This window comes from Alexandromys fortis, unplaced genomic scaffold, assembly GCF_014885135.2.
Source record: "Alexandromys fortis isolate MF-2015 unplaced genomic scaffold, M_Fortis_MF-2015_v1.1 scaffold_26, whole genome shotgun sequence".
NCBI lineage: Eukaryota > Metazoa > Chordata > Mammalia > Rodentia > Cricetidae > Alexandromys > Alexandromys fortis.
In genome coordinates this window covers 11390354-11417434 of record NW_026067894.1, presented here as the reverse complement: position 1 = coordinate 11417434, position 27081 = coordinate 11390354, and the positions used below count along the sequence as shown (strand labels likewise).

General features: G+C 51.7%; 2 protein-coding genes across 2 annotated transcripts in view; one reads left to right on the top strand and one right to left on the bottom strand.

Moving 5' to 3' along the window:
- Positions 1-17792, top strand: Pef1 (penta-EF-hand domain containing 1). Its single transcript, XM_050154441.1, has 5 exons — positions 1-148; positions 11019-11292; positions 14765-14920; positions 15346-15489; positions 16921-17792. Exons 1-5 carry the CDS (start codon positions 125-127, stop codon positions 17148-17150), a joined length of 828 nt encoding a protein of 275 aa, XP_050010398.1. The 5' UTR covers positions 1-124; the 3' UTR covers positions 17151-17792.
- The window catches only part of Hcrtr1 (hypocretin receptor 1), a 25457-nt gene continuing 1002 nt past the window's right edge, over positions 2627-27081 (bottom strand). Inside the window, exons 2-12 of the mRNA XM_050154427.1 lie at positions 26232-26844; positions 25926-26104; positions 24673-24916; positions 24296-24411; positions 23598-23824; positions 22500-22621; positions 20800-21053; positions 20229-20380; positions 20020-20130; positions 9573-9678; positions 2627-8380 (exon numbers count right to left, since the gene is read on the bottom strand). Of these exons, the coding sequence (XP_050010384.1) occupies positions 20890-21053; positions 22500-22621; positions 23598-23824; positions 24296-24411; positions 24673-24916; positions 25926-26104; positions 26232-26430 (1251 nt within the window). The 5' untranslated portion in view covers positions 26431-26844 and the 3' untranslated portion in view covers positions 2627-8380; positions 9573-9678; positions 20020-20130; positions 20229-20380; positions 20800-20889. The remainder of the gene's footprint in view (positions 8381-9572; positions 9679-20019; positions 20131-20228; positions 20381-20799; positions 21054-22499; positions 22622-23597; positions 23825-24295; positions 24412-24672; positions 24917-25925; positions 26105-26231; positions 26845-27081) is intronic.

The window sequence follows — 27081 nt, the reverse complement described above, 5'->3', positions numbered from 1 at the left end:
TCCCAAGAGTCACTTCCGTTTGTCCGCCGTAAGATGGACAGTCTGTCTGTCCAATAAGACGCGTACCCGCCCCCCATGAAGCAGGAAGCCCCGCCTTCCACAACTGTATGGCGTCATAGTCGCCATGGCCAGCTATCCGTACGGGCAGGTGAGTTGTAGCGGCCCCTGCATCAATGTCTGGGCTCTGTCTAGAGGCCCGGGGCCGCTCTTCATCCTCAGCTCTTTCTTCCCACTTTATCCGCGCCCTTTCCACGCAGAGGTTCGCCTTAGTAAGGTCTTGCGTGAGCGAGAAACAAAGAGGGCCAGTCTGTCGCGCTCTCTTACGTCACTGAGGACCACTCGAGAGGTTTTTTTTTGTATGTCGCGTCTCCTCTGACGTCGCGTACGCCAGGTTTTGGGGGTTTTGGACTGGATAGATCTGGGCTGGATCTGATCAGGACACACTCCTCTGGTCTCCTTTGGGGCGGGGTCCTCTGTGTTGACGAGGCGTCCAGAGCTGTGGTTCTCTCCCTGTCAGTGAGGGCGTGGGATAAAAAAACAGGTTTCCGACTCACCTAGCACGTACTGCGACAGACTAATCAGGACAATCAGTGGTAGGAGGTGCCAGAAGTGAGATGCTTACACCACTCACGATAGTCCAGCGTCATTTCACGTGTAGGAAAACTGAAACCCAGAGAAGACTCGGAGTTTATCTGGTCACCAAGTAGTTAGGAGGTGTGGCCAAGGTCAGAACCTGGATTGTCTGCCAATGCGTCTTCCTCACTTGCTAGCCTGTCTCGAACCAGCCAGGAACATGGCAGTATCATTTTTGTGACCAGAAATCTGTTAGGTGCCAGAGTGGAGAAGTGAGTCAAAAGGAGAGTCATGTCCTGGCCGTATTAGTTAAGGCGTTTTTCTGAGCCAGTTTCCTCATAAAATATGTCGAATAAGTTGTCGCACCCCTCACAGAGTTAGTAGGAAAAACGATGTGATTCTTGCAGCACATATGCTATACAGTCAAGTGTAACATTATTTTGTAGGATTTTTCAAAGTAGCCCCCCCCCCCACTTCACATTGTACAAAACAATCCCAGTGAAGGGTCCCGAGTTGCCCTGATCACAGAGTAATTTGAGAGATTAATCTCATGCAAGAAAAGTAAGAAACAAAATCAAATGGGATATTAACAAGCCTTGATTGACCATAGTCAGAGGCCAAAAGATGTGCAGCCCTGTACATTAATACAACATTTGTTACATTTATGAGAGAGAGGGACAGAGAGAGACACACACACACACACAGACACACACACAGACACACACAGAGAAAGAGAGAGAGAGAGAGAGAGAGAGAGAGAGAGAGAGAGAGAGGAGAGACTAGGTTTGCACAGGAATTGGAGAAAGAGAGGGGAGACCAGACTTGCACATGTCCAGGAATTGCTTTCGCTCCTATCGTGGGTCTTGGGGATCAAACTCCTTGGACCTGCCAGCAAACACCTTCAGCCACTGAGTCATCATCTTGCTGGCCCCTACACAGCAGTTGGGCCTCTGTTATGCTCATGTGAAGACCCTGTAGGCACACAGGGCTTCCTGTTTTGATTTATAGCTGAGAAATGAACCCAGAGAAGCCTGAAGGTCCCACACAGCAGGAGAGCCTGAGGCCATGATTAGAGCTGGGAACTCTGTTTACTGTGTACTTAGCAGAAGCGAGCAGAGAGCCAGTGTGGGCTGAGGTTAGAACAGAGCAGTGTTTCCCTGACTCCATTCCACTCGCTGGGTTTTCTGAGGCTTTAATGGGTGCTGTCAGTAGGGGAGGATTCTGTGGGGAAGCAAGTCTGGGAAATACTGTGTTAGATACAGCTTGATAATATTCATTAAGTCTGCCAGAAAGTCATAAAATATGTAATATTTCTTTGAAACATTACTCAACCATGGAGCACCCCTCCACATTAGTTTGTCTTATGTCTGGTCTTTTGTGTGTGTGTGTGTGTGTGTGTGTGTGTGTGTGTGTGTGTGTGTGTGACATTCTGGTATTCTGGAGGAGTTCAGTTTGGGAAAGCGTTGCCATAGTACATTTGGGTTTTTTTTGTTTTGTTTTGTTTGTTTTTTTAGTGGCTGGTTTGTATCAGAATTACCCGAGAGCTCACTTAAAGAACAGACTTGGATCCCACCTAAGACTTGCTCTGGCACAGATTCCCACTGTTTGAATGGAAGCCTCACCCCAGTCCCTGGTATCCATAGATCCAAAGAGTCTGGAATGTTCAGTTGGAAGCTCCATTCCATGCCCCCTCCCTTGGAGCTGCGGCTGTCCAGACTCCACCCCCACCCCCACCTCCATCCCCAAGAAAGCCCACCAAACGATTACTCCTCCTCTGGAGCTGCCTCAGTGTGTGTGGACACTGAGAATCTAGAAGCCAAAGGTTGACATAGTAGCTGCCCAGTTGCCTTCCAATGTATTTTTTGAGACAGTCTTTCACTGAGCCAGGAACTCACTGAGCTCCAGGGATCCTCTTTGTCTCTGCCTCCCCAGGCATGCTTTGCCATACCTGGCTTTTTTACTTAGATACTGGGGATCCATGCAAGTAGGTCCTCATGCTCGCATGGTAAATACAGTGCTGATGGAGCCATCCTCCAAGCCCCAGTAGTCACCATCTTAGTAAGCTCTGGGGGTGGTTTGTATACACTCTAGAAGCAATGACAGACTGAATCGGGCTAGAATCCCAACACTACTCACTTAATAAGTCTTATACGCTCTCGGATAGACCATTTAAGGGCTCTGGGCCTTAATTTCCTTACCATAGAAAGCGGGGACTAGCACCTGTGGAAAGGGTGTAAGGAGGATGGGGTGCAGCAAAGTGCATGGGAGCCCTGCACGTCACTGGTGCATAGGACCTGGCAGTGTGTGGTTACTTTGCCACACTGCCTGGGCTCACGCTCGGGGCAGAGTACTGCAAAGGACCACTAGGAGACAGTGTCTGGAATAGAGGCAGCAGTGGTGCTTTCCATCCCCACCTCGCAGTTGGCTGCCTCCTCATCCCAGGTGTTCTGAGGAAGGAGCGCTGGTTGTTTGAAGTCAGGCAAAAGCTCAGGCAATGCTTCCTGCCTCCCACCCACTGCCTAGTTCCGGAGGCTCCCAGCCGTCCATGGCAGGCACGGTGCCTATAACTGTCCACTGCCTCTGGCCCAGGGTACTCAGGCGTCGCCTGGGCTGTGCAGTAGTAAAAGTCAAGTGCCCTTTGGTTCAGCGGGGGAGCCTGCTTGATGGAGCTCAGTGCTCAAGAGCTTGGTCTCCAAGCCCAGAGAAGTTGGTTTTCACTTCCCTGCTCTGCCGCTTGCTTACAGAAATTGCTTGTGAAGACCTGAAGCTCAGTTTCCCATTATTTAGAATGGGGTCATAGCAGTACCTACGGCAGACTCACTGTGAGGGCGCAATGAGAATATTAATGTCAAGTGTGGTATGTAGTAGATACTGTAGTGGGAGCGGAATGCAAATATGTAGATTGTGTGAAGTGGGAGTGGACAAAAGGCCTTGGGATAGTGCAGGGGGACCAGCCCAGTGGGGTTCAGCAGGAGGAATCACCGGTAGGAGTAAGATAGGGGAAGAAAAAAGTTTATATTCCAGCTAAGGAAATAACTTCACAAAGACCAGAAAGGAAGTAGGGTAGTACCTTCCATGGTACATTGCTCTTAGCAGCTGCTTTGTAGCATAAGTATCTGAGAGCTTTATTAAAGAAGAAGAAAGTCCAATATTTGGGGGCAATTTTAAGATTAGTCTGGTTTTAATGATGAGGAACCAGGAGGCAAGAAAACGAGACCAGAAGTGTAAGAAGGGCCAGATCCCATAGGGTCTTGTGTGTCATTTTGAGGGGTCTGGTTTCCTCCTAAGAGTACTGAGGAACCAGTACCAGGGGAGCTGGTGAGGGGCTTGTTGAGGGTCTGGTCTTCTCTTGTTACGTTTGTCCTGCAGAGCTCTAACTATGGGTCTTGAGAGGAGACATTGAAGCTGGAGAGGTGGGGGCAAGGTGGCCAGTTTCAAAGTTATTGAAATCCTCTCTCCGAAAGAGGACAATGACCTGGTAAAGGCTGGTGTGGCAGGCTGTTGGCAGGAAGAGTTGAGGGAACATGGTGTTTAATTGAGGTGACAGCGGGAGGAAGGAAAGTACCCGGGAGGGCACTAAGGCTTTGATTTAGATGACCGGGTGGCAGGAAGCACTAGGAGATGGGAACAAAGAGATGGATAAGGTGGGAGGGAAGGTCAGGAAGCTGTTGGGTATGTGGGTCTGCGGCTCAGGGGAGATGACGCTGGAAAGAAAGGTTTTTGGAGTGTCAGCACGGAGGTGGTAATTAAAGTCTTGGGACAGTTCTCAGCTCACTCTTCGTTGGTTGCCTGTTTCTGTCCTTTAAATATTTTAGAAGGCTCTGCTGGTGATTGTCCAGACCCTTCCTTCTGTCTTCCTGTGGCTGTTTAACCCCTTAGCTTGGGTTCTCGCCTCTTCCATCAGGCACTTGAAAGGTAGCTCTGAGCAGGCTTGCCTTTGCAATGCAATCTCCTCCCTTCCTCATCAGAAGTCAGTCTGGACCCTCTTTGGTACCTTGGAGCCTCGCTTGGGCTAGGAGGTAGAAAAATGAGCCCTTGGGACTAAGAGAGGATGCAGGAATTTCTGAATTGGGAGGAGCTGCACTGTCTGTCACCTGCAGGAGTGCAGATAGAGACTTGGAGGTTGAACTGAACAAATTGGGGGCTAGATGCTGCAGTGAAAGAAGGATGTGATTTTCTGAGACTGCTCCGGATGCTGAGCGATCGTCTCCGGCCTTTCCCTCCCTCTGTGTACACTGCGGAAGCCGTCGTACCTGACAGGTGTTCAGCTCAGCTCCTGGCACAGGCCCTTGCTCGGCACTCATATGTGCAGGGCCTATTTTGAATCAGTTTCCCATTTTAGCTGCATGGTCTAAAGTATATTAAACTCTGGGCATCTTCATTTTCTCATCTCTGAAATGGGGGTGAGCATTTAGCTCTCAGGATCAAGGAACCAGTGACAGCCAAGTGAACTTAAAGCACCTCACAGAGCCTTGTTAATTATGTCCCCCAACCCCGAAAAATCCCAAATATAGCTTGTTTCCATCAGCTAAGACCTAGAGTTAGTTTTCCTGTGATGCTCTAGAAACCATGCTACTGAACTCTTGTCTTTTGCCCTCCGCCCCGGTTTTCTGTTTATGAGGCTAAAATGCTGTTAGCAAATGTCTGGACCGGGTTGGCAGCAGAACATGTAGGCAAAGATCTGGCTCTCATTTCTTCAACTTCAGCTCTTAACTTGCAACTCAGTGACCCTGGGACCAGCCCAATGCCTTACACAAGCTTTCTCCCTGTCCTGCTCTGCCTTAGTTGATGGCTGTGCCTCCTTCATCGTGTGCAGGCTAGAACCCTGAGTCATTCAGAACACTTGGCTTTCTTCACTCCCCCTCCATCTCTTGCCTAATCCAATTAGTTGCCAAGTCATGTCTAGTCTCTCTCTGAAATTGCTTCAGAATCCACCCCATTCTTCCCATCCCTGCGCCTGCTGCTGTCTGGTTCATGCCCTGCCTGCCCAGCACCTGCCCCCTCCCCCTGCCCCAGCTCTATAGCTCATCTCCAAATCTGCACTGGCTAATTCTCCAGACAAGGCTCAGAGCACATTCCTCCTCCGCTGGAAAGCCTTCTGTGGTGCTCCCTGTTTGCTCCACATAAAGCCCTAAGTGCGGAGCGGTGCTTATGTGTTCCCATATTTATGGAGGCTTGGGGATGGTGGGTGGGGGTGGCGATGGTGATGCTAAAGTTCTGGGTCTGTCCCTAGAGAACTTACTGTTGAGTGAGGGTGACACTGGGCAGGTATGGATAACTCACCCACCAGCTGAAAAACAGCAGGAGAAGTGCTTGGTCAGGAGGGTGTGAAGGGTCCTCCTTTCTGGGTTCACAGCATGTTCTCGCCATTCCCTGACCACACCATGCTTACTCATAGATCTGTCACAGTATCCCCCTCTGACTTCTTTTGGTGGGGAATACCACTGCATCTTTCAAAGACCAACATGGCAGTTCTAGCTTTAGTCAAAGCAACTTTTTTTGAGAGATGGATATACATTTAAAATAATAATACATATGTTTGTTAGATCTGTGCTTGCCAAACCCATATAGGGATGGGAATGGAACACCCCGAGCTTCCAGAGCCCCCGGCTGTAGTGCACAGAGGTGGACAAGACAGGGAGTGTAGCTATAGTCGTGGTCGTCAGGAGACCCAGCTTCTGGACTTGAGTCTGCATGCGCAGCTTATGTGTGACCTCTCTGAACGCGTTTCCTCCTCTGTAGAGGGGCACTGTCGTTAATAGTTACTGTGTATCAAGTTCTCATCCTTAAGGCTTTGTGTGATGAGCCTGATTCCATTCATACAGCAGGCAGTGTGAGGAGCTCTTACCTAAGGAACCTGAGGCTTTGTGCGGGTGAGCTATTAATTCAGTTAGTGTGGTGGACATTTTTGAAAATACCTCTTTCATTCAGAGAGACTGAACTTTTCCCAGACTTAGCAGCAGAAGTTAATGTGCCTGAGATCCATGAAGACTGTACCCGATCTGCTGTCTACTATGTAGTTTATCCTGCCTTTAAGAGAACAGCAGTGGAACCAACCTTACTGGCCTTGGATTCTCCATCAACTTTTACAACCCGTGCTAAGCTAAATGCAGAGCTTTACTCTTAAGTTATGTATTCTATATTCTCCTATGCCGCTGACCCAGAACAGTGTGTGTGTGTGTGTGTGTGTGTGTGTGTGTGTGTGTGTGTGTGTTAGTCTTTTAGTGAAAGCGGTCAACACCTGTGTGAGGCTTTGAGCACTGTTCTGGCTCAGCAAAGTAACTTCTTTCTTTGTAAAACTCTGCTAAAGATTTCTGTAGAGAATTGTCCCTTACGAGCCATTGGTGGCTCACGCCTTTAATCCCAAGCACATGGAAGGTAGGGGCAGGTGGATCCCTGAGTTTGAAGCCATCCTGGTCTGTAGAATGAGTTCTAGAACAGCCAAGGCTACACAGAGAAGCCCTATCTTGAACCCCTCCCCCCAGAAAATGAAGTGTCCTTCATTCCTGTCCTATGCCGTTTTTCTGTGCTGTTTAGTAAATGCAGGGCTAAGACCTTTGGTAGAGTCCAGCAGAAGACCCCGGACAAGTGGAGAAGTCATGTGGGCTGGCTCTTGTCAAATCACTCCAGCTGGAGTTGCTTCCTTGTACTTGCTAGGCAGTGGTGGTGCAGGCCTTTACTCCCAGTGTTTGGGAGGCAGAGGCTGGTGGTTCTCTGAGTCTTGAGAAAACAAAACAAAATAAATAAATTGTTCCCATCCATAAAGTGGCCTTAAAGAAGCTTCTCGGGCAGGAGAGCCAGTGACTGCATTTCCATTTATTAGAGAAGTGGGACCTGGCGCTGCCAGAGAAGAGCTCCTTTTGCCATGTACAAAGATCTCACAAAGGGTGTTACAGAGAATGAGGTTCAAACCATTTTACTAGCGGAATAATAATGTTACTGAAAATACATATGAAGTGATACCTTTTGAATACAAGCTCTTATAAAAGCAGTTCTCACCACTGCTAATGTGGCCTTCAGAGTGGATGGACAAATGCCTCCATTGCTGCTCACAACCAGAGGCAGCAGCCCCTCATAAATGTTAATTATGATCAATTAATCAGACAAGGAGACTTTGAAACCCAGGCTCAGCTGCTTGCTAGCCTCAGCAACTACAAGGGCTGGGACCAAAGTTGCTGATCCTAATACTTCCTTGGGGTCCTTTTCTACCATCAGACAAAAGTCTACAGAGCCCTTTATGGACTCTTTCGGTTGTCTACACAACAAGCTGTGAAAAGCGGATAATAAAGAAGCTGCTACCACTTTACCTTTCATTAGCTCACAAAAATGCAAATCTCATTGCAAAAACCCCATCAACTGTAGTGCTAATTAATCCTTCTCATACTATGCTGATCAATAAAGGCCCACCAAAGCATTGGCACAGAGGAGCTGAAGGCTCAGATTCTGCCAGCAGCCTTGTGGCTCTCTCTGTTTCAAATGTGGGAAAAGAAGCCATTTCCAAAAGCAGTATAAATACAACTTATTCATAGACTTTAGTATGGTAAACTCCCTTTCTAAAATATACGCTGAATGTAAAGATGGTTTTGCTGGACTAGTCAGTGTCCATCTGGAGTTGATAGTGAAGGCAGTCCAGTTTGGGGAAAACAGGAATGAGTGCTGAGGGTGGCTTGATACCAGCAAACCCCCTTTGGTCCCTGCCTGTGGTTCCAGTGTCCTGGCCCCGTGCTGCCTCTGCAGAAGCACAGCCTGGAACCACAGATTCCACACCATGTGCCTCTGCCACACACCATCCAGATCCATTCCAAACCTAAGACATTAGGAGGTTTGATTACTAAAGGTAATTCTATATTAGATTTATCTGTAATTAAGGGTATAAGATTAGATGTGATAGGAGAGGTGAAGAGGCCCCCACAGATGTGTAGGAACCACTTCCTATGACTGTTTTGACTTGATTTTAGGTAAATCAGACTGGACTATAGAAGCTTTGTTTGCCCAGATTATTTTTCCTCCAGATGTCACTGATTCTGATTGTATTAGTCAAATTTACATTATAGTTTATTTCCAGCTGCTTTGAGAAATTCCAGCTCTAATTCAATTGACAGAATTGATTATTAATCTTTATCCAACACCATAGACCCTGATAATGGGGTAAACAAGAATTTGATTCCACAGAACGCACTGGACTTGGTGTTTCTATCAACCAGATTCCCATGAAGGGCATTAGAGACACAGCAGCTGGTGTTTCCATTATAGCCAAATAATCCCGGCCTTCTAATTGGCACATTGAGTCCCCAGTTTCAGACATTCAAGGAGTTGGTGACAAAAGTAATCCCCTGCTTTTGTAAGTACAGAAACCTTATCTGCAATCAAACAGCCATTTTCCACCCTTCGTTTTACCCTTATTTTTCTCCCTTGGGGTAGAGACCCCCTGTCTCAGTGGGGCTGTGACAGCTCCTGAACATCCTTTTCCCTCAGGGCCATGAGAAACACCTGCCCAAACTTTCTTGGATCAGAGGCCCCCTTGACTGGGGACAAACTTACACAATTATGTCAGTTAATCCGAGAACAGCTCCAGCCAGACGATGTAGAACCCCTGTTCAGTGCTGCTATCTACCGTCTGTCTTCCCGGAACTCTGCTAACTGGAGGCTGTGCCATGTTCTCCATGCTGTGGAGCCTCCAGCCTGGAGTTCCCTCTCCCACCACCGTCCCTCAAAACTATTATGTTATAGTTATTGATTTAAAACGCTGCCTTTTTTACTATTCCATTACACCCTGATGCTCAAGAATTGCGTTTTCAGTGTCTCCTGTCAATAAGTAGGCACCTGTATCTCACTTCCCGCTGCCAGGGTGGGTATACAGTACTACCGCTAAAAGGGTGATACACTCTTATTAGACAAAAATTTTCTGGTACCTATTACATATTTCACTATATGGATCCTATTAGCCTCTTCTAAAGTATATCTAACTGTTTTAAAGACATACACACTTCAATACAAACCTTTTTCCATTCAGTGCTTGCCCCAGCAGAGTTCTGCTGGATGCTCCATGCATCTGTCTCTATATTGTCCATTATTCTTCCATTACACCTTGCTGATTGCAGTGGTCTGCTCCCAAAAAGAGAAATGTTAAATTCTTTTCATTAGCTCTTGGGCAACATCAGTCTGCGTTGGCTTTCCTTGGGAATTCCCAAAGTGGCTTTCCCATCCTTCTGTCTCCCTCACAGGTCTTGAACTCACCTCCTTTGTTAATGTCTTTACATTACAAGTGGCTTGAGCCCTGGAACAAGACAGCTGTTTCATCGCAAAGATGCTTGGGTTTACCCCTCTGTTTGTCTTGAACACTTCTCTTTCTCTTGTAACCTCCATTCATTCCCCTTTCAGCCATGTTATAATAAACCTAAAACTTTTTGTTTGTTTTAATTCCAAACCAACAGTGACTCTTATTCACCAGCACTGCCCAACTTACTGGACAGACTCAATGGACAAGACCCTGATTTTTGTTGTTGTTTTGTTTTTCAAGACAGGGCTTCTCTGTGTAGCCCTGGCTGTCCTCACTCTGTAGACCAGGCTGGCCTTAGACTCTGCCTCTCAAGTGCCAGGATTAAAGGTGTCACCACCACCACCCAGCAACCTTTTTTTTTTAATCCTTTTAGATCTCAAAATATTTCAACTTCCTTTTGCAAACCTCAGAAGAATGGCAAACAGCTTTGGCTTGTTTTTTTTTTTTTTTTTTTTTGGAACAAAACGCCTTCATTCCCTCCTGTAATGACTATAGGATTCCATTACTACCTTACAGGTCTTTTCTCTAACAAGTACACATCCTGCTTCTAATGCACTAACTGTTCGTTATGGCCAGGCAAACAGCAGAGGGAGAGGAGTGGAGGATTCGTATTTGGGTTGGCTCTTGGTCAGACTAATTCGGGAGGAAGTTCTTTCTCCTTCCTTCGTGCATTGCTGACATGAGTTAGCGGGTGACAAACCTGAACTGTGGTGTTTGGTTTTTGTCCCCGCCTGCCTCAAAGTCGTGAGATTAGGGACTATTCCTGCATCATGAGCTAGTGTAAGGAAGGAAGAGCTGCTGTGGAGGCTCTGTGCTGGGGCTGCATCACTGGTGGCCGATGAGGTCCCGAAGGGCGAGCATTCCATTGGGTTCACTTGCCTCTTCATATAATATATTTTCTGAGCTTCCATTGTCTGTTGGAAGTTAGGGATAAAACTGCAAGCTAGACATGACCCCAGGCCCTGTAAGGCCTTAGATGTGCAGGAAGGAGGAGGAGTCTCCGTGGGTAAGTGGTAGCTTCCCTAGAGCCTGAAGGCCACCTGGGCAGTGCCGCAAGTTCAGCCTCACCTGTGGGGTCAGACATGAGAACCGCAGTGCAGGTGCTCAGTAGCTGTAAAGTGCTGTGGCCTCCTTCACCACCCTGACGTCCCTCTTCTTCCTGCAGAATTGCCCCGGAGCTGCAGGACAGGCACCTGGAGCACCTCCAGGTGGCTACTACCCTGGACCTCCCCATGGTGGGGGCCAGTATGGCAGTGGATTCCCCCCTGGTGGTGGTTACGGAGGTCCTGCCCCTGGAGGGCCATATGGATACCCCAGTGCTGGGGGACTCCCCTCTGGAACTCCGAGTGGACCATATGGTGGTGTCCCCCCAGGGGGCCCCTACGGTCAGCCACCTCCAAGTTCCTATGGTGCCCAGCAGCCTGGACCTTATGGACAGGGTAAGTAGAATCTTCAGCTCTGGAACCCAGTGTGGAACCTTTTGACCTGGACTAAGCATCCGTGTCCTTCCTGAAGATGTGCACCTACCCCAGTCTCTGGCACGAGCTCCTTGCCTCCTGCTTTGCTGTACTGGCAGAACGAGTGTGCTGACATCCCTGAAGTCCTCTTGGCTTACAACAAACACTTACTTCTGTTGTTTGCTCTCCTCGCTCGTGTGTCAGCTGCAGCTGAGAGCATCCCCTTTGGGGCACATTGTCCTTAGGGTGGAGAGAGTGAAAAGGTGGCCAGGCTGGGTGGTTCTGGTCTGAAGTACTCACGTCTCATCTACTCGTGTTCTTTTGGCAGAAATACATCCCGTTGTCGAGCCTGGCCCTGCAGGACATGGTGCTCCTCTCATGAGGAGCTCCTCGGGCTACCAGGCAGTGGAGAGGGTGTACAGTGCTTGTCTTGGGCAGGGAGAGCAGCAGACAATAGGAGACAGCAATGCAGTCCACGGGAGAAGAAACTGCATTCCTGTAGGAGGGTGACTGACCACATCCGTGGAAAGAAAAGATGGTGTCGCTAGTGAAAGCTTTCGAGATCAGACACTCACTGACCTGCCCAGACGGCCTCTTATGCCTCAGTCCCCTCTGTAAAATAGGGACAGTGTCACTGCCTCACAGGCTGATTAGAAGGCCCTAAGTATGAAGCTGCAGCTTAACCCTGGACACAGCATCTGGGCTTAGTGGACGGCACTCTGAGAGACTTGTTTTAGGGCAGTGATGGTACCTGTGGCAAACGAGGGTGGAAGAGAAGGGGAGGTGTTGGACAAGACAAGGACCAGAGATTGACGAGTCTTAGCTGGGGCCTCTTAGCAGAAGGCTGGGGAAAGTGGGTGCAGTCCCTGCTTTTCCCCTGACTCCCTTCAGTGAGCTCCTTCACAGAGCGGCTGTTCTCAGGAGGCTGAGCACCAGTTAGGCAGCCAGGAACTGCTTTGGCCCATGAGAAGGGCCTCCTGGGACTGCTGTGCTTAGGAAGCAAGCAGCATCTGAATGGATGTACCCAGGCAGGTGGCCCTGGGGAGGTACCCAAACCTCTGGGGTTCTGAGCACAGCCAGCCAGTGACATTTATCTTCTCAGAGCCCAAGCATCTGGCTGTTGGCTTCCGGCTCAGCAGCTCTGCAGTGGATTTCCAAGTCCTCCAAAACCTTGTGTCTGAGCTCATCAAAAGTCTGCAGGGAAAGGAGCCTGACACCCCCCCCCCCACACACACACACACACACACACACTCCAAGGCCTCTGATCCCAGGGCCAGAGAGTGGCAGTAGTCTCTAGGACGAGAGGGAAGAAGGGGCGTGCCTCATCTGCTTTCTCATTTGCCTGCACTGCTTCCTCTCCGGGTGACTAGCAACACCTGGGAGCAATACTGCATCCATCCTGATCCCTGCTGCACTTGCCTTAGAATCCTGGGAAGTTCCACCTCCAAGGTTCAAGTACTACTACTGTAGGTGGCAGATCTGACCATTAGGGGTGCTGCTCTGTTTGCAGAAAGATCCCAGAGGGCCAGTGGCTTCCGCATTTGCCATCAGGCCTTGCCTTTCATCCAGCAGAGACGCTGAGTGCTGCAAATGCATCCTTTGCTGCCTCCTCCTCCACACAGCTCCTCCTTCCTTCAGAAACAGCTGAAATACTCCTCCTCTGAAAACGTCTCCCACCATCCCCTTCCTGCCTCTGCTGAGGACTTGGGTTTGCTGCTGTCTCAGGTGGTCATCTAACCACCCTTGGAAGTGTTTCACTTTATAAAGATGGAAGTTGTAATTCAAAAAAGTTACTTACTTCACCTGAAGTTACACAACTAGTGAAAACCGGTCAGGTCTTGAGTCCTGGTCTATCTCGAATCTCAGCACACTGGCACACGTCACAGAAACATCCTCCCTCCCCAGTGACCCTTGCTTGTTCTAGTTTGGTTTCTGTTGTGAAGAACACCATGACCAAAAGAGGAAGAAAGGATTTGTTTGACTTCAGATTACAGTCTAACACTGAGGGAAACCAAGGCAGGAGGTGTAAAGCAGAAACCGAGGCGGAGCACCACCTGCTGCCTTCCGCTTGTTCCCCGGTTCAGGCTCAGCTAGTTTTCTCTTCAACACAGGCCCACCTGCCTAGGGATGGTGCTGCCCACAGTGGGCTTCTAAATCAACTACCAGTAAGCTAGTGCCCGACAAACAAACATGCCCACCAGCCAATCTTAAAGGAAATCCCCACCTCAAAACCAGGGCCATAAAATGGGCCCATGGCTCAAGAAACCTGCAGCCCATGGAGTTCCAGAGAATTACCCTGGAGCCCTAGGTCTTAGAAGCAGGAAGTCTGACTTCTTCCCTACAGTTTCAAAAACAGTTTATCTAGAAAAAAAAAGTTTCTGTCCCTATTCTCCACTACAAAAGCTGATTCTCACACCCTGTGTGATGGGCGTGTTTTCCTGGACCCTCAGAGGCCGACCTGCAGGGTTTGGGCACCTGTCTCTCAGGCCAGTAAAGGCCACAGTGTGCTGTCGTTATTTTGAGGTCACACTGAGTGTCCTTTCATTTTCCGCCACTGACCTGTTTCTTAGAGCTCTGATCTGAGCAGTCCTCAGTCGAGTTTGTGCCAAGTCGAAAATAAATACTAACCAGTGCACTGTTGTTTAAGGTGGCCAAGCCGGCTGGGTCTCCACGCCAGACCCTCAGTCAGGCAAGCCGTTTCCCTTGGCTTCCCCTCTGGGTCTGTCCTCCACACTGCCCATGTCTGCTTCTGATCCCTTCTGTGGCCAGTTAACCCTGCTTCCCTCAGGCGACCTTTTCCTGCCCATGTCGCTCCATCCCCCAAGCCGTTTACAGAGCGTTCTCCCTGTATTGGAGGCGTGGGAAACTGACGTCTTAGAGCAGTTACTGGGACACTATACACAAAGCTGTGCAGGACTCTGCTGCAGGAATCAAACCTTCCTGAGGTGCCATGCAGAGAGGGGCGCGGGCTTGGTGGTGGATGGACAGGCAGGCCTGCGAGGCTTTGTGGGTGGGTTTTCTAGTTTGCTCTCTGTCCCTGTGGTAGAACACTGACCAAGGGGATTTAGGGCAGGAAGCGTTTATTTCAGCTTATAGGTGCTAGTCCATCATGGACAAGAACTCAGAAACAGGAACCATGGAAGAACACTGTTTGCTGGGTCCTTTGCAGACTTATACTTAGTTTCATAAACAGCTGGGACCTCCTGCTCAGGGAATGGCGCCACCCACAGATTGGACCCTCCTACATCTGCTAACAGTCAAGACAGTCCCCCACAGGCCAGTCTCATCTGGGCAGTCTAATCTTTCAGTTGGACTCCTTTCTCAGATGAGTCCAGGCATTAAAGCTAATAATAGAACAGAAAGGAACGCCTATGACCAGGGAGGTACCCAGAATGGCTCCCTGGCATTATTTTGACCTGGGTCTGACTACCATGGTTTCCACCCCTTCCTCCAGGTGGTGTCCCCCCCAATGTGGATCCTGAGGCCTACTCGTGGTTCCAGTCAGTGGATGCCGATCACAGTGGCTATATCTCCCTGAAGGAGCTGAAGCAGGCCCTTGTCAACTCTAACTGGTCCTCGTTCAATGATGAGACCTGCCTCATGATGATAAGTGAGTTCCTCCCTTCCAGGAGCATGCAGGTTTGAACTGGTCCAAGCCGCCTGACAGGTGACAGAAGTGGACAAGTAGTAGCCAGGGAGGAAGCAGGGTTCAAGATGCAATTTCCTTTACCAGGGATTGTTGTCAAGACTAGGCTGCTAAGTTTCAGGCTGGTCCAGTCTCCCATTCTGCAGCCAGACACTCCCTCCCCTGGTAAGAAACTGCAGGAAAGGAGTCATCATGGACCCAAGTCTTGGAGCTAAGCCACCAGCCCTGCAGAATCTGGATGGGACGGAACTGAGAACGGCCAGGGGAAAGGCTTGGTGCCATGTCTCAGGCACAGGCATTTGCTTCAGCCTGGGAGAAGGGCTGTCTCAGTGGTGCCCTTGGCCCTCAGTCTTGAAACCTTCCTCTATCCTTTCCCTCCTCCCACTCAGACATGTTTGATAAGACCAAATCCGGCCGCATTGATGTCGTTGGCTTCTCAGCCCTATGGAGATTCCTCCAGCAGTGGAAGAGCCTCTTCCAGCAGTATGACCGGGACCGCTCTGGATCCATCAGCTCTGTAGAGCTGCAGCAAGGTAAGGACCACGGTAGGCACAGTGGGCCCGGCACAGCTAGACTCCTTTTCATGCCTTAAAACACAGTGAAGGGTTTCCTCTCACTGCCCAGTGCTTTGAGCCAAAATCCAGGGCCAGGCAACTGGGCCTTGAATCATCAGTGCTGGGCTCCCTGGTGACAGGACTGAGTGGAACAGCCCCTCTGGCATCAGAGATGGGAACTTAGCAGTGTGGTTCGTTCTTAGTGTCCAGCATGTGGCATGGAAAGAGACCTGCTTTAGGGCTCACAGTTCTGTTGCCACTTGGCCAGAGGTGATTTCTGAGGTCCAGAGCCTTCTCAGAGTTGTGGCTGGGTGCGAGGACCTGGGGCCACAGATCCACATCTGGTTCCTGTCTGACTCCGTAGGTCAAGCCTGCAGCCTGCGCTCAGGCCAGTAGGGAACTAAGACAGATGGCTGATGTGGCTTTGAGAGCCCAGGGAGAAGTTCCATCACCTCTCAGGGGAAAGGCTGCCCAGAGAGTCCAGGTCCTTTTTCCAGGCCGTGCATTTCATTGAGGTGAAGGTGTGTGTGGGGGTGAGCGTGCCGTGTCTGCCCCTGCTACAAGGGAGGGTGACCAGTACTGAACACTGCCTTGCCAGCTCCTTTCACTGATGCTGGTGAGGTTGATAACAACAACTTACTAAATGTTTGCCATGCCCTAGGCACTGAAACCAGCATCGCAGTCGGTTCCTGAAATTCCTCTTCCCGTAGGCTAGACCCTGCTGACTGTTCCGTGCACACACAGGGACTGGTGCAGAACCCCTGCTGGTCTCCCTCTTACTAGTGACAAAACTGAAGCCTAGTCCCTTGCCCAGGGCTCACAGAGCAGAGCTCAGATTGCTCCTGGGAGGCCAGGGACACACAAAAGGCAGGAGGCCTCTCAGTGGGAGAAAGGAAGTGGCACACAGGCTGTGGCCTTGTATGGGGATAGGACTTTTATTTAAAATAGGATACTGTGTGCAGGGCCCTGTGCCGAGTGCCTTCGTGATTGCCTTTAATCCTTAGTAGAAGCATAGGCTGAGTATCGCCCGGCTTGAGTGGCAATAAGAAGGGCTAGTGAGGCTAAGCAGGGGACCCAGAACTGCCTGCCTCCAGGACAGTGGCCTTTGTGCCAAGCTGCTGTCTCTGGTGTCTGTCTGTCCAAGGTGGCTAGTGGTTCACACTTCTTTTGTAGCTCAGGTGCATGAGATGGTCACAGGTAGACTGCTGGCCTCTCTGGGATCTCATGAACCTTGACAGTGACGAGACTGGGGTGGGGTCTCCGAAGAGACCTCCTGTGCTCCTGACATCTGAATGGGTCTGCAGGACTTGTGAGCAACTGTCCCCAGGTCCCCTGATCTGCTGTGCCGCAGTGCTGCTCAGTAGCGATAGACTCACCGCAGCCTCTGCTTCCTGTGCCCTTCCTCTCCAGCGCTGTCGCAGATGGGCTACAACCTGAGCCCTCAGTTCACCCAGCTCCTGGTGTCTCGCTACTGTGCGCGCTCTGCCACTCCCGCCATGCAGCTTGACTGCTTCATCAAGGTGTGTACCCAGCTGCAGGTGCTGACTGAGGCCTTCCGGGAAAAGGACACCGCCGTACAGGGCAACATTCGGCTCAGCTTTGAAGACTTCGTCACCATGACAGCCTCTCGGATGCTATGATCCAGCCTACCCAACAAGAGTGGAGCACACCAAGGGATGCGGCCTGTCTACTCTTCCTTCTCTCCTAGCAAAGCTTTTCCTAGCTTGACCTAGGAAAGGACCGAAGGCTGAATACCTTGGGCTGTGGAATGGCACCACCTTGGGGTAGGGGATGCTGGTGGTGCAGTGGAGTTAGTGTCTGGTCAGCTGTCCCTGGCCTCTGGCTTCCCCCTCTGTTCCCTGATGACAGTGCTAAGCATCGCTGCTGGCCTCTGCTGGCATGCCTGTCACTCCTCACCAAGACCGCCAGGTCAGATGAGCCCAGCTTCTGCTAAGTGGACTCAGACTGAGCATGAGGGAGATTTCCTGGGACCAGTGCCTGGGATTCCTCAACTCCCACAATCCTTGTGTGTTAGCATTAGTTCACCTGAGACTTTGCCTGCTCTAGAGGCTTGGAGAAGCTGCCATTTCAGCCATATCTGATGAGGTTCCTGCCCTCCAAAACTTGGACCCCTCACTGACCTGCCATGTTCCACTCAGCTTCAGTTCCAGGGGACAGTTGTCGCATCTTACTGCCAATGTTTATAATTTGCTTTTTTTTTTTTTCCCATTTGGGGCCAAAAGTCCAGAAAACTGTGAGTTTCAATAAAAGACTCTACAGTCCCATGCTTCCCACCACGACTCCTCTTGCGCGTGTCTGTGCTCACCATTCATTCATTCATTCATTCATTCATCCTCATCCATCCTCATCCATCCATCCATCCATCCATCCTAGTATGGACACATCCACTGCTTACCAAGCCAGGCAAAAACAGCAGTGCTAGGGGCCTTGGCGGACCTGGTGATCATCTGATTTGCCAGGGTGAAGTTGGGGCCCTGCCAGGTTCCTCTGTGTCGGGGATCTGCCCAAAAGGCTGTTTCTTGGGTTTAGGGTTGCCATTCTGGGCTGGCAGCTGCCACCCCAGACTTCTCACAGCGTGCTCTTTTCATTATCTTAGGCCTGAGTTTTATCTCTCAGACAAACTCCATTTATGAAGCCATAACTCTCCTCCTGCTTTTATTAAGCACAGACACCAGTACCTGCCAGTTGCATTTCTAGATCAGCGTGATACCCAGGCTGCACTGCGTCTGTAATGAGCTGACAGAATTTCAATCAAAAGCTGCAGATACCAGACATTCTAGTTTGCTAGGGGGGGGCCTTATCACAGATAATGGTGTGATTATCCTCTGGCTTTGGGAGATGAAGATAAGAGCGCTGAGGCTCAGAGGCCTTCAGCGGGGCTGTCCTCCCTGCAGAGTGGGGGTGGAGAGCGGCTGTGGCCTTTTCCAGGTCACAGAGGCCAGCAGGCCTGTCAGGCTCAGCCAATTCAGCTCCTCCGTGCTGCTGTGGCTCCGCAGTCCTAGAATCAAGAGTCCAGATCCTAATGGTCAGCCCCATCCATTTCTGGGGTCCTCTTAGGGGACCCCAGAGAGTCCAGCCTCTATCTGCCGACCTCCAGTAACCAAAAAAAAAAAAAAAAGAGGAGGGGCGGGGGCTGGAGAGATGGCTCAGCGGTTAAGAGCATTGCCTGCTCTTCCAAAGGTCCTGAGTTCAATTCCCAGCAACCACATGGTGGCTCACAACCATCTGAAATGAGATCGGATGCCCTCTTCTGCCCTTCAGGCAGACACAAAAGACAGAATATTGTATACTAAATAAATAAATAAATATTTAAAAAAAAAGAGGAGGGGGAGGGAAACTTTCTAGGTTGCTTCTCTTTTGACTGGCAGCGGTGTCTTCCTGTCCTAACCAACCGCTTTGGAAACACCATCCACTGGCCATAGTTTTCACTCTTGGGCCAGCCAGAGCTCAGCCCCCCACTTCCTGCATGCTAGTCTTCTGGACAGTGGAACCTATCACCCCATTTCCCCTAGCCCAACCCCAGTCCAAGTTCCCTCATGGATCAGGTAGCTCTGCGCTTGTCAGATGCCCCTCATGAGCTTTACTCCCCTGGGCATCTTGGCTACCTCCCCAGAGTGTGCTTGAACGCATCAGCTCCCCATCAGAAGGCCCACCCTGGTGTAGGCTGGCGTCCACCAGCGGAGTAAGGTAGTGTGTGCAGGAAGCTGCCAACCATCGCCTTTGCTCCTGCTGAGCCATGTGTCCACTGGAAGTCATCTTTGTCTTTTTTTATGTGGTTCTGGGGATGGAACCAAGGGCCTCACATATTAGACAAGTACCCTACCACCCAGCTACACCTCTAGCCCCCAAACCCTTCTTTACAATGGTGCCAACCACAATCTACCTTACACCAGGAGGGGGTGCTGAGAACGTAAGTTCTGGAGCACCCAGCCCTCAGGCCTCATCCCAAGCACACGCCAGCCCTCACACTTGATGTGCATTCCAAGGCCAATGGGAGCACAGAGTGGTTAGGACTGCCCACTCTGCTGGCCAGCTATGGCCGCTGGACTGATGCGTCTGTAGAGCAGGAAACGGTCCAGCACCTAGACCTGATCTGGACAGAATGCCGTGCCTTACAGGGAGCCGGGGTGTCTCGGCGCTCCTGAGCTGGGCCCCAAGGCTCTGCCCCACTTCCTGACCTCTGAAGTCAAGGAAACCCGTGAGCATCTGCTGGTGTGCTCACCCTCAACAGCCTCAGCCAGATGTCCCCCGCTCCTTGTCGCAGAGTGGAACTCCAGAATGTGCTCTTACTCTGCTCTGGCAACAGGTGTTGGGGCCTTTTTGGCAACCATATAATCAGCTCGGTCACAGCTGGAGCATGGCTGGCCAAATCTGTGGCTTCCCCTTTGTTTTCTGGGAGTTCATGGAAAGTAAACGAAGCCCTGATTTCCAAGAAGGTTAGGAACAGTAAATCTGTCAGTCCCGCTGTCTGCCCACCTGCCTCCTTACCTTTCAGTCCAGAGGTCATCGGGCAGGGAGCAGAAAGTGTGTCAGAGATCTAAGTCCTGGGTATCGGAGGCTGGGCACTGCCAGAGGCAGCCTGGCCTGCAGTCAGGTCATCTGGGGTGGGTGCGGGGTCGCGCAGATAAGATCATTCCAGAGCCTTCTCTTCTTGCCACCCCCGCCCCCCGCCGGCTGCCCCACCTTCCACTACTAACCTGAGCAGCACAGACTTTGTGTAATGACAAGGAAAGGGACCAGTCAGTGCCAGGCTTTTAATTACAATTGCTTCGGGCTGCTGGCCTCCATGCTGAACAGCCGCACTCCACAATGCCAACGAGATCCAGCCTGTGGTGCGTGCAGTCCACACCTGGAGAGGGCGGGCTGTGTTTCAGAGCCCACTGAGAAGGGCTGGACCCCAATTAGTTCACAGGTACATCAGAGCAACTGGCCATGTGTGACCCGGGTCTCGGTGGCCTCCAGGCCAGGTGACTATGCCTGTGGGGACCTTTGGAACAGAGTCCAGCCAGGGAAGGCCTGTAATTGAGTAGGTCTTTGGGAGGAAAGCCAAGCTCTAAAAGGGTGGGGTGACACTGTAGGGTACAGCCACACGAGGCAGGTACGACAGTAACCGTGTCCACAGCGCGAAATGACTTACAACGCTCTCTGCTTTCTTGAGTGTGCTTAAGTCCCCTATCAGCCCTGCTTAGGGGACACAACCTCAGAGAGGGAATGACTCTGGCTGAGTCACCCAGGCAGAAAGCCAGGGCTGGAGTCTCAGCCTCTCACCAAGCAGCAGACGTCTTTTCGTGAGCGCTGGGGCAGATCCCGGGCAAAGGATCAAGCTGTGCCTCCCAGAGGCCCTGGGCCAGGCCCCACTTAGGACAGCACTGTGGTGACGCTGGTCAGCACGACATGCTCAGAGACTTTGGAGACAGAACATCGGCTCTGCAAGGACATGGACTTGTGTCTGGCAGAGGAGCGGGGACCCAGCCCAGGCAGGCAGCAGGAGAAGGCGGCCTTAAACTGCTCCCGAAATTTGCCTTGGTTGGGAGACAAAAGACACAGCCATAAGGGGGAAAAGTCAGCAGGAAGGGGTTCTGAGCTCGGTCAAAGCTGTAGGGCAGAGAGGGAGGGGCATTTGGGAGGGAGAGCCCAAGGCCACCTCAGCCCTGCCAGCCAGAGAGGATGAGAGGCCCCAGTGGGTTCCTGGAGCAAAATGCAATTGTCTTGATTCCTTGACTGCATTCTGGCTGGGAGCCTGACTGAAGACATGGTGTCTGGCTCAGGGGCCTCAGGTCACCTCTGCCCTCCATACTGTGTGTGTGTGTGTGTGTGTGTGTGTGTGTGTGTGTGTGTGTGTGTGTGTGTGTGTAGCTCAGGGTTCATGCTGTGGCTAACCTCCCCAGCTCTGTGTAATGCGACCCTAGCTGGTGGCAGTCACACTGCACCAGGGGCTAGGCCAGTACCTCAGGCCTCATCCCCCAAAGCATCCCCCACACCTCCGAGGCTGTGTCTCACGTCACAGATGTGCAGAAGGATATGGTTTGCCCAAGTCCACTCAGCTGCAAGTTGGACATTGGGATCTAACCCCGAACCATCTCTTAAAGGGGAAGTCAGAGTGGGAGAAGAGGGGCTGCACGGCACTGCCTTCAGCTTGTGTGTGTGTGTATATGTGTTGGGGGGCAGAAACTGAACCCTCCCCACTCGTGTCCCCAGTCTGCCATTCTTTAGTATCCAGCTCAGGGCCGAGCACACAGCAGATACTCAGCAAACACAGGCCAGGCACACTGTGTGTACCCGGATGGCTGCCTGGTTCTTCCTCTGTAGGGTTCCACTCTTCTGCCCTGTCCTATGGGTTGGGAAACAGCTAGAAAGCCTTGGTTGAGTAACACTAGGGACCTCTGCCCCTTCTCAAACATCTTAACTGATTTTGAAAGAGCTTGGGAGGCTGAGGACATGAGCAGGAGTATAGGACAGTGTGGCAGGAACGGGCTGTGGGGGCCCAGACTCCCAGGAGAGGGATTTGCCTTGAGGTTCATGACTCCAGGGGTAGCCAAGATGGCCACCCTACCCCATGTCTCTGTGGCTGACTGTCCCTCGTCCCTCAGCTAGATTATACAATCGCCTTCAGTCAGAGCCTCCAGGGTCCTCTTCTCGGGCCTGGCTCCCTCTAGAAACAGAGATTGCTCTGTCTGCACCAGCCAGAAAGGGACTAATAGGAAGTCTTACTGCACATGCTGCCTGGATGGGGTATGGAGGCCCAGGTCCTGCCCTTCCTCTTAGGTCTGCAGGTTGGTCAGACTCCCTTCTGGGTGCTATTAGATTAGGGCCCTAGATTAGGGCCCCTAGCCAGGGCAGTGTACTCGAGTTTCCCCTGAGTGGAGGATACCCAGAGAGCAAGCGAGCAGGTACATCCTCTCTTACCAGCCTGAGATGGACCAAGGGACCATGGCCACCCTGAGCCACTGCATGCATGGTCCACTTACCACTGAGGAAGTTATAGATGATGGGGTTGGCGGCACTGTTGGCATACACCAGCCAGTGGGAGAAGGTAAAGCAGGCATAGACAGCTTCCCGGTCGCTGGCTTGGCGGAACATCCCTAACACTCTAATGCCAGTGGGAAAGGTGGCGAGAAGTACGACAGGTGGGCAGGGGGAGCGTGCCCACAGAACTCTAGCTAGAAAGTATGAGGGTCCCCAGCGCTCACTACCACCCATTTGCGGCACTTGGTTTGAGATCTTGACCACCAATTTGGGTACCAACTTTGGGTATCCAAGCATGGATTCTGGCCAGAATGGGACAGCGATGAATATGATTTGCTCAATCTCCACCTTTCTGATCACTTGGAGCCATCCCATTTACCTTCTCATCCATCCCAACAGACATAAGACATCACGGACAGCACCCATTGTTTCCAGGTAAGAAACAGAGAAGTACGTGCCCCGGATCCCACAAGGGCGAACATGGCCAAAACCAGGCTATCTGTCCACAGCTCCATGACCTTCCGCTGATGACTCCTGACCCCTTATCGTCTGTGTCCTTGTATCCCTCTGCCTAACTGGTGTTCTCCCATCCCATGATGCTTGCTCCTTCGTGTCTGCCAAGTCTCTTCTTGGGGTCCTAACCTAGGCTGGCTTTGAACTCATGATCCTATTACGTTGACCTGTTGAGTGCTGAGAGCACAGACACCTCCCTGCTTCTCAGAGAAGCCTTAAATAGCAACAACAATGTATCTGAGACAACCCCTCCCCCCCATCACACTCTGCCCTCTTCCGGCATTTCATTTTCCTTCATAGTCCTCACTGCCTCATACACACTGATCTTTCCTTCTCTCTCACTGGAGTGCAGCCTCTACGAAGACAGAGATTTTCGTCTGTCATTTGTAGCCAGTCACCCTAGAACTTGGGACCCAAGGGCGTGGAGAAGGGGTTTTCCCAATTGCCCTTGGAGGGAGGCCTGATATCCCCACGTGACCCTAGAGGAGATAAATATGGCCCCGGGGTGGAGAGGAGTGGAGTGAACGGGAGTCTTCTTCAGACCCCGAAGCCCCTCCCCTCCCCACATGGCTGCCCCGTGTCCTCACCTCTTCAGGACATTGAGGACACTGATGGGCAGATAGCAGAGTGCGAAGACCAGCAGAACCACCATTAGCATCTTAGCCGTCTTCCTCCGAGCTCGCATCTGCTTCACCTCAGCCAGGAAGGCTCGGGCCCGGGGTTGGGGCTCTGTGCACAGTCCCTGGTGCTGAGCTTCCAGTTGCTCTGAGGGCCGCTTCCAGTTCCGCACCAAGGCTGATGTGGTTCCAGGGATCTACACACACACACACACACACACACACACACACACACACACACACGACAGCAGTGGATGTTACTCCTTCAGAGACAGTCATTCCCTTTGTCTGGGGACACTCTGAGTCTGGTGGGCAAGGTAGGGACGTGCAAAGAAATTGCCACACTGTGGGGTGTGAACCCCTTCCTAACTGCTCTCCCATCAACGATTAAAAATGGAAGAAAAGTACAAGGGTTAGGGAGAAAAAGATCTGGGGATAGTCTTCAGTGGTAGGACGCTTGTCTAGCATATGCAAGGGCCCAGATCTCCAGTCCCCAAAATTAATTAATTAAAAGAGGCTGCAAGTCACTTTGGGGCCTTCATCTCCCCATGTCCCTGGGTCTGGCCTTTCTGTAGTCACAGCATGGGTGGCATATTCTGATGTCAGGGACCATCTACCCCCTTAGAGTAACAGCTGCACCCTTTGCAGCCCACACAGTGACGCCTTACCTGGCGGCCCCAGAGCTTGCGGAAGATCTGGAAGTAGGCCATGGCCATGAGGCCCAGCGGGGCCAGGTAGGTGACAATGAAGAAGCAGCTGTGGTAGATCTTGGGGTAAAGTTCATCTGTAGGGGTCATGAGATGCAAGAGTCAGGTCTGTCCTGGGAGTCCCAGTCTGCCTCAGCAATGCCACCTTCCCAACAAGCAAGGACCCGGGGACAACTGAATTTCGCATAGGCACATGGCAGGGAATTGCCCATCTCGTGGTATCATCGTGGAGGGACCCCTAATAGATGCCCACACTAGAGGTGATACTCACCCCAGGGATACCCACCCTGAAAGTCCCCTGTCCTAGGGGTAGGCACCCCAGAGGTGCCCACCATTACCTGCCCAGTGTTCATCACAGACAGAGAAGAGCCGCGTGCGGTTGGCTAGCTCGGGCAGCACACTGCTGCACTCCATGACAGCAGCCTGCGGCACCATGACAGCCAGCGACACAGCCCAGATGCCCAGAATGGAGCCACGGGCCCGGCGAGCTGTACTCTTGAACATCAACGGGTGGCAGATGGCATACCAACGGTCCAGGGCGATGAAGCTGAGAGTCAGCACTGCCACCGACACGGACACGGCCTGCCCCCATGAGGACACAACATCAGAGCCGTGGCGGGGAGCAGTTCCGCAGCCCAGAGCTACCAGGGCAGCAAATTCTGACTCTGCCGCTTTCGGAACTGTCACTCGCCCTCTCTGAGCCTTAGCTGTAGAATGGGAAGATGGCATCTATCTGGCAGGATTCTGGTACGAATAAATGAAATCACATATGGAGAATGTCCAGTTGGAGACCTGACACGCACTAGGCACTGTTCTACTGTGAACCATGTCACTCTGTGTGGTGGACACGCGTCTCCCTGCCTTACAGTGAGGTAGGTGCATGTTACAGATGAGGAAATGAGACACGTGAGTCCCTGACATGTAAGCCAACAGACTGTGTCAGTTGAGCAGAAAGCCTCACATCAGTGAGAAGTCCAGGCAGCATTTCTGTCACCCTTGAGGTCATCCCTTCCCTCTGTTGCTGGGAGAGGCAAAGATGGGTCTGCCATGCAAGTAGCATAGGCAGGCATTGCGTCCAGAGTGTCCCAGTTTCCCAGGGTGCAGGAAGAAGTCTGAGGGCTACTGAGAGGCCATGGTGGCCTCGGGCCAGCCCTCCTTCTGGCTACTGATCACCCTCTGACATCCTGGTGTCAAGGATTGGGGAAGCAGGCTAGAAAGGAGAGAAGAGACAATTCTCTCTGACTCTCTCTCAGTTGGTCTCCGCTGGGGTCAGGGAGCAGACCCAGTGAGCATTTGGGACTGTCACTGTGAAATCCTGTCTCCTCTCGAAATGTGCCCATGTACCTGGAGGTAACTGTGTGTGTACATATGGCCAAGTTTGTAGTTGTCACCAGCAGGGGATGTCTGTGTGAGTCTGTGAGTCTGTGTCTGTGTTCCTGAGTGTCCAGCCTGGTGGTCTGGGTGACCCTGCAAAAGTCCTGAGCAACTGTGACTTGCCTGAAAGGTGAACCTTAGGGTCACTGGGACCCGCCACGGCCGTTGGTGTTAGGCAGGCGTGATAGAGGCTACTGGGGGGTGTGGGCGAACTAACCTGTAGGTAGGGAATGACCTTGCACAAGGCATGGCCGAAGAGCCACGACTCAGTGATGTCCACTAACAGACTGGCAGGCAGGCAGATGGCAGTCACCAGCACATCTGCCAGCGACAGGTTGACAATGAAGTAGTTGGTGACTGTCCTCATGTGGTGGTTCCGCCACACAGCTAGGCAGACTGCAGAGAGCATGGGGTGAGTTAAATCAGCCATGACCATCCCCCCCCACCACCACCACCAGCAGGAAGGGGTATGAAGGCAAGGCCAAGCAGGACTCCCTCTAGGCCTCAGAAGACAGACACCTACCCAGTGTGTTGCCCACCAAGGCTATGAGGAACACAGCCACGTAGGCCGCGATGAGAACCCACTCATACTGCTTCGGGTAGAGATAATCGCGCCACAGGTAGCGGAGGAACTCATCCTCGTAGTCTGGAGGGAGGTGGAAGGGTTCCCTGCTGCCAGTGGGGACTCCGGGTGGGACCCCGGGAGTGGCCGAGGGTTCCATGAGCTCTGGAGCCACTTCAGCTGAGAAAGGTGCTGGGCTCTGTGGAAGAAGAGGAACTCCCACAAGCCCTCAGCCCACTCCCTTCAGGGGCCTTGATTATGTACCCAAGTCTTTGGGGTTCCAGCCCAAACATCATGAAGGAGAGAAGGCTGGGGGAGAACGAGAAAGGGAAAACAGAAAAAAAGAAGGGAGCGGGGAGGGAAGGAGGGCACATTAGGGACTTTGCTTATCTTCCTCTCTAATCTTAGTCGTGGGTTGGGAATGGTGGAGAAAGTCATCTTACCTCCCTCTTTCAGCCTCAGTTTCCCCATCCAACGGAGTAATAAAGATACCTACCTCCCAGGCCAAGGCGAGGAACTACTTCACCCAGAAGCCGGCCTCCCAGTCAGTGTCCGGGATCATTATTAGTGAGCCCTGTGTGTGGGTGAGGAGATGGGAAGTTGAGAGGTTGAGCCCCTTGCTCAAGGTCACCTGCATCCTCCAGCCGGCACAGAGTTAGGAAAGGCAGCCATTCCCAATAGCAAATATTCTCTCAAGCCTTGGTTAGGAGCTGGGGAGAGGATTCAGGGAGATACTGAAGATCTAGGTTCCGCCCACTAGACCTGAGCTACACACACACACACACACACACACACACACACACACACACAC

What these genes read in the sequence shown, in the direction of transcription:
- Pef1 (XM_050154441.1), top strand. Translation starts at nt 125, where the DNA reads ATGGCCAGCTATCCGTACGGGCAG. An exon ending in GACCTGCCTCATGATGATAA is followed by an intron (nt 14,921 to 15,345) that starts GTGAGTTCCTCC and finishes CCTCCCACTCAG; the next exon opens with ACATGTTTGATAAGACCAAA. An exon ending in CTCTGTAGAGCTGCAGCAAG is followed by an intron (nt 15,490 to 16,920) that starts GTAAGGACCACG and finishes CTTCCTCTCCAG; the next exon opens with CGCTGTCGCAGATGGGCTAC.